At 42.6% G+C, this 7,222-nt stretch overlaps 1 protein-coding gene across 1 annotated transcript in view; it reads left to right on the top strand.

The window, feature by feature from the left end:
• The first annotated feature begins 205 nt into the window (after positions 1–205).
• LOC133140119 (aldehyde dehydrogenase, mitochondrial-like) overlaps positions 206–7,222 on the top strand; it is a 13,946-nt gene continuing 6,929 nt past the window's right edge. The window contains exons 1-3 of the mRNA XM_061259711.1: positions 206–458; positions 4,523–4,627; positions 5,643–5,783. Of these exons, the coding sequence (XP_061115695.1) occupies positions 342–458; positions 4,523–4,627; positions 5,643–5,783 (363 nt within the window). The 5' untranslated portion in view covers positions 206–341. The remainder of the gene's footprint in view (positions 459–4,522; positions 4,628–5,642; positions 5,784–7,222) is intronic.

The following is a 7,222-nucleotide window of genomic DNA, read 5'->3' as shown; positions in this document are numbered from 1 at the left end:
TGAAATATTTTATTATAACAAGTAATGTTTAAGAGTTACTTCACAATTTATGTATTCATGTATGTATTTATTTTTATTTTATTTATTTATTTAAGGGGTTCCAAAACTAAGAGCGTCTGCTACATGCCTACGTATAGACTAGAAAAAAGAAATACATGCATGTAACAAAGCGAAGGGCTGACGTCCATCCTAAATCTTCGCGCATGCGCTGTTAGCTGTCCCCATAGGCTACGTACTATCAAGACGGTTAGGCTACTAGGCGGACAACCTGTCGTTCGAGCTGTTGGGTGGCTTAGCAGTATTCCTGTCGCTCAGGTCTGGACATTTGTTGAGGAATCGCGATGCTCCGCACCGTGCTTACCAGAACTTTCCCACGGATTGTCAGTCCGGTGGCCCGTCAGTTCTCCGCCGCTGCAATCCCTGCTCCGAACGGCCAGCCTGATGTGCACTTCAACAAGGTAACGTTAACCGATTTTATGTTCAATCCTAATTCCAATGACAGTCGTCGCTTGTCTACATTTGAATGAATAGTGAGATTTCTGCGTATATTAAAATCTGACGTGAATTCGCTACGTATGATACGTTTTTTGATCTAAAGATATTTTAGCTGACCAAAATTGTGAAAAGGCGAGCGAATCAGTTCTTACTTGTTGATATGACCGATGCATTGACGCCAAAAAAACAAACAAACAAACAAACAAAACACAAGCTGCTGAACATTCACAGTAGCCCCCTGTCTGCCATTTTGATGAAGTTGAACTTCTGCAATTTTAACTTTTGCTACGTAATAAAGGGTCCAAATTTGCACCGTAGAGACGACAGGCACAGTCTTATAGTCCACAACATAGTTTTGTGCAGCGTTGTCGTCATTGGCGTCGTTATGCACTGAAGTGGTGGTGCTGTAATGATTATCGTTTATTTTAAAATGCGCATGTTGGTTCTTCCTATGGTCTTTCCCAATAGCGTCTCGTTACAGATTATGCAGTTGTTGAGCAGTGCGAGACCCGACTGTTGGTCATCGCAGGTCGTCAAGTCTGTAGGGGCACCTAAGGACAATAAGATATCTAAATAGCATGTACCAGTTTACTCATTTAAGTGAACCAGGCACTTGCATCGATGGATGTGAAGGGTTATAGTTATAACACAGTATTTTTTAAACAGTTATAACTTTAAAAAGAGGGCCCCCATTTTTAAAGGGGGGAGGGAACACCCACGCACACCACACTGACTTAATATGTATGCGTCACAAGGTGCGAGCAACATTACAGTATAGTAATTTAGCAGACACTCTTATCCAGAGCGACATATAATAAATTGCAAGTCATAACAGGCGACTGGTGCACTGAAGTACGGTTCCAAGTCCTGAAGTGATCACATGGATAAAAACGTGAACCCTTGTGGAATAATCAAATAGCTGTCAAAGTAGCAATGCCACAGTTGACAACTAGAACCTCTCGAATAGTAAAATAATTCAAAGCAATTATTCTACACACCTCCAAGGGTATTTCAGATATGGAAGAAACTGGAAAAAAATTTTACGGACCGCAGCCAATTCCCGTATGTGATTTAAACGGCAGTACTGGACGATTGCCAACATCACTTATTTTAGCCGAACGCTCTTTGGCGCCTCCAACAGCACGCTGGTAAACTGCAGTATGGTTCGTAGGCAGTATCGGGGGTTGAAGATGGAAGGAACCTTTCCCTGGTTATGGGTATGCACTTTGTTGTACGTCGCTCTGGATAAGAGCGTCTGCCAAATGCCATTAATGTAATGCAATGTAATGAACCACTAGCGCCAGCAGCCATTATACGTCACATCCTTTATCCCTGTGTGACCCAAGTCTTGGAATAAACAAGTCTTGGAACCACGCAATCTCAAATCTTATGGAATGTCCCCGTTTGTATCCTAGAGCTCCATCCTGGGAGCTATTTTTGTTCTTTCCCCACTTCAGTTTAGAAAGGATTGTTTTGTTTTTTTGATTGGAAAAATAATCTGGATGGAATCTGTCTGTTCTCTACTAGTGTATGTATCTGAAATATGTTTTTGAAGGTGTGTAGAGACTATAGAACATAAATGTATTTTTGAAAGTGGTTGATTTGCTACTCCGGCATTGTGTTCTGAGCATTTATATAAATGATTTGTTATTCAGCTGACACATTTATCCAAATCAATTTACAGTTGATTAGACTAAGCAGGTGACAATCCCCCCTGGAGCAATGTGGGGTTAAGAGCCTTGCTGAAGGGCCCAACAACTGTGTGGATCTACACCGAGGCGCACACGTCGTGACCATGATTCCGAGGCGCTCGAGGTGCTTGTTTTTGTGCGGCGATCCCTCCCTTTGGAGCAGTTAGCCAATTATTGCTGCTCCACGTGAGCCGGCCAAACTTGGCTTTTGGCAGGACCGAGAATCGAACCCCGGTCCCCGGTGTGCAACTGCAGCAAACTGTAACCGCACCGATACTGCTTATGACCGCTAGGGGTCGTATCTTTTTTTCTTTTTTATTACTGAATTACAGATACATTTAATGCCATTTTTAAACTTTATTTTGGGCCATCTCAATAGTTAAATGTCAACATTGTAAGTCTGATAATGGTAAGTCAGCCTAATTGCCAAATTAAATATTTACATAGACATTGTGCAGTGTAACCTCACAGTTGCAGAAATCCCTGTAGCTTACGCCCACTGGTAGATCGTGTAATGTTTCTGTATTTGTCCTGTATGTATTCATGTTTATTCTTGTTAATTATTCATTTTTCATCGATCATTGGTTAGTGTTTTCCATTACAGTTCTCATTTGTATTCCCCAGTTATGTCTGCGTCTGAATGTTTACCAACCGAGTCACTCCCCTGTCTGCGTGTCCCACCGTGTTTACGGTATTTTCGGGTTTTCAAGAAATTCCTTCCTGCTTTTTCTTGGTAGTTAAATGTTGTAAATCACGATTCTTACTAACTACTACTAATCTAGGTTTTGTACAGTATTAATCCGATTAATACACTTACTGTCTAACTAACTAACAATCGCTTTTATTGGGTAGTTTAGAAATATTCACGTAACTAACTCACTAACGCAATCTCTTGGTATTTCTGCACTGTTCTGTTACTCCGCCTCCCTATGCTATCCCTGATTACTCGTTTAGTTTCAGCGAAGTGTTCGCACCTGTCTTTAACTATCACTACGTCTTCAAGCTATGCAAATGTCTACTCCCTAACCTGGAGCCGTATGTTTTACCTGTTGGTTACGTGCATCCAGTCCGCGTTTTCGTCTCCCCTCTATGATTATGTTACTACCCCATTATGTTTCCCCACCTGTTGTCTATTTGTTTAGCCCACCTTTTCCCCAGCCCCGCCTAGATTGTTACCTTCCCTCATGTATTTAAACCTCTGCATTGTTTCTTGTCAGAACGTTGATTAGTCTTAGTGCCGTATACTTCGTAAGCCTAATTCTTGAGATTCTTGATAGACACCCCTTTGCCTTTTGATTTCCGAGCCTGCCTTTCCTTTTGTTTTGTTTTTGCCTTTCTGCTTTTCTGTTTTTTTGACATTCTGCTTTGTTTTCTGATTTCCATTTTTGCCTTCGCCCTTCTGTACTTTAGCCTTTTGATTTTCTGGATTGACCCCCTCGCCTGTTTTCAACTATTCTTTTGCCTTTAGTTTTTGTCATTGTATTGGATCTCCTGGCTACAATTTCGGACTAATAAACAACGATTTTGGATTATCCTGTGGTCTATGTTTGGGTTCTCGGAGCCATACATAACAGATCATGCAATGCATCGGTTCAAATTATAATTCTTAATGTTTTTATCCCTTGTCGCTATGGCTTCTGCCTGATAGACTTGTAATCTGTAAATATGCTGCTGTGAACAATTTTGTAACAGACTGGGTTGTGCACTCAATTCCGTGGTATGGTCACGCATTATTTGGCTGATAGAATATAACACCGGGTCTATTTTAGCATAGGCGACTGGTCTAATGATTTTACTTTCCTGCCGATACAGGTCTCTCTACAATTTGATATATTTTTATGCAACGGTAAACTTGCATTTTATATTCCAATGCATTTTATATGGCGTGGGACAATCGGGTTAATGCAGAAGCTCTTGTTCACTCTCAGGTTTGATTGTGTGTTAATGCAGGAGCTCTTGTTTGACTGTGTGTTAATGCAGGAACTCTTGTTCACACAGAAGTTTGTGTTAATGCAGAAGCTCTTGTTCAATCTGAGGTTTGATTGTGTGTTAGTGCAAAAGCTCTTGTTCCCTCTGTGGCTTGATTGTGTGCTAATGCTGGAGCTTGTGTTCCCTCTGTGGCTTGATTGTGTGCTAATGCTGGAGCTCGTGTTCCCTCTGTGGCTTGATTGTGTGTTAATGCTGGAGCTCTTGTTCCCTCTGTGGCTTGATTGTGTGTTAATGCTGGAGCTCGTGTTCCCTCTGTGGCTTGGTTGTGTGTTAATGCTGGAGCTCTTGTTCGATTGCGCGCGGATTCAGGAGCTCTTGTTCACTCTCTGTGCTCCCTCTCCCCACAGCTCTTCATCAATAATGAGTGGCAGGACGCCATCAGTAGGAAGACCTTCCCCACCATCAACCCGTCCACTGGGGAGGTCATCTGCCAAGTGGCTGAGGGAGAAAAGGTGTGTGAGAACCTGTGTGTGCACTGCATGTGTGTGTGTGTTAGCGTAGCATGCGTATGCTTCCTGACCCCTTCATGTGATGTTAATGGTAATGGTAATTTAATGAACCTGTTAGAAGGTAACTGAATTATCTCCATCGGTCATTCTCCTGAGCTAGCTGGAGGGGGACAGACCCTCTCGATGGTTTAGTTTCCCTCAGCAGCCTCCATAATGTTTTTATGATCACTCCCTGCATCTGAGGTTCAGTAGCCTGCAGCCAGGGCTTTTCCTGCATAGAGACTTCTCTCTTGAAATTCTGTTGTCTGTTGTCCGAAAATATAAATACATTTTTATTTTATTTTATTTTTTCAAGTTTTTTAAAAGTATTTCCAAGGTGAGGCAGGAGAAAGGAAACTGTATATTCATCACCTGATCATTACCGAGTGTACATTTAATCACATGAGCAGGAATAAAGCACTGCTTCAGTCTTGTTTTTTGCAGGGAAGTAAGGGACATACCAGGAATGTTATACAAGTATGCATGTACGGCAAAAAAAAGATTTTATTGTATCTATTTTTAGGTATGTTTATTGTTATGATATAAAATTGCTGTTGACTCTTTGCTGTGCGTGACTACTTGCTTACCACTTATATATAGCACTTCTGTCAACCCTGGAATTCGTGTGGCTTCTCACACAGCCAAATCATATGGTAGTTTACCTCTCAAGCAGTAAAATACTACTTGGAAAATTGTGGTGTTTAATATTCAGGCTGATTAATTCCTTGTATTTGTACACGCACAGCCTGCACCCATTACTACCAGCGTTAATGTAGTAGATGCAGATTATTATAATCTGGTGGGAACTTGTCTGGACTATGAACCTGCAAGTGTCTATGCCATTATTCTGTACTGTGTGTCTATATTGTTCTATATTGGTCCTTTATTGTTACTTTGGTATATGGACTTGAATAAAATAATGTTAGCTGAATTAAAATGACCTGAATTAAAATGTGTGTGTTTTTGTGTTCTCTCTCAGGCAGATGTGGACAAGGCCGTGAAAGCAGCCAAAGATGCTTTTAAGATGGGATCACCATGGCGACGCATGGATGCTTCTCACAGGGGGCTGCTTCTGAGCCGATTGGCTGACTGCATCGAGAGGGATGCGGCCTATCTGGCTGTGAGTCCTGCCACTTCCTCTCTCCTTAGACTGACCTGGAATCACACACACACACAGAAACGCATGCACGCACTCTCACTCATACGCATGCACACACACTCACACACGCACACACATGCACACTCACTTACTCATGCACGTACGCACACTCACTCTCACACATACATGCACACCCACTCACACACATACAGACACACACACACACTCACACACTCACAGGCATGCACTCACACGTGCACGCATGCACACACTCACTTACAAGTATACACACACACACACACACACACACACACACACACTCACTCACAAGCAAACACACATACACGCACAAGCATACACATGCTCATTCACACACACACATACAAATACACACGCACAAACACACACTCACTCACAAGCAAGCACACATACACACACAAGCATACACACGCTCATTCACACACACACATACAAATACACATGCACACACACACACACTCGCAAACACACACATACACACACAAGCACACACACGCTCATTCACACACACACATACAGATACACACGCACACACACACTCACAAGCATACACATGCTGTCTCTCAGCTAATAGCTGACTCGCACTGGATGTGTGAAACACTTGTCAGACATGAAACAGACCTGAATTCAAAAAAAGTTTGTGACTAAGCTTGCCTGGTGTTGTAAATTAAATGATCCCAAAAGTGCAAACCCCCCCCATCTGGTCCTCCTAGCACAGAAAAGTATTTGAATCTAAAACAGGATTCAGTTACTATACATGGTGGTAAGAATGCCTGATGGAATTGAATCTGCAGCACAGTGATCATGTGATTACAGCTGACCTTTATCCCCAGTGAGTCATGTGATCGACACAGAGTCTGGTGTTCTAGACTGAAATAATGTTGGTGATAATTGCAATCCTGTTGGTATGGCATTATTGCATTTCTGTGTGGTTATGTAAGGGTTAACAGTTTTGAGAAAGCAGAATTCCTGATCTGCAGGTTGAAAAATTTGCTTGTTGAAAGATATATTCTGCAGTGTTGGTTCAGTAAGAATGCTCTGCACTGTTATGGGGGTTGTGTGTGCGTTTGTGTGAATTGTGTGTGTTCATGCGTGCATGTGTGTTTGTGTGCATCTACATGGGTGCGTGCGTGCGCACGTGTGCCTGTGTATGTGTGCATGCCTGTGTGTTAGCGTGTGTGTGTGCGCCTGTGTGTGTGTTAGCGTGTGTGTGCGCCTGTGTGTGTTTGTGTGTGTGTGTGTTAGCGTGAGTGTGTGTTAGCGTGAGTATGTGTTTGTATGTGTAATGAGTAGCACTTGAGGCCAGCCCCGGTGAGTCAGCGTTTTCCCTCTGAACTGCGGTAACAGGCTGGACCACAGAGAGAGAGGGACTGGCAGGGTTAACACACACGTAGTCTGGGCTTATCTTTCACTGCCACAGC

Source organism: Conger conger, chromosome 11 (assembly GCF_963514075.1).
Source record: "Conger conger chromosome 11, fConCon1.1, whole genome shotgun sequence".
Lineage (NCBI taxonomy): Eukaryota > Metazoa > Chordata > Actinopteri > Anguilliformes > Congridae > Conger > Conger conger.
The sequence above is the reverse complement of the archived record's forward strand: the minus strand, read 5'-3'. Positions and strand labels throughout refer to the sequence as shown.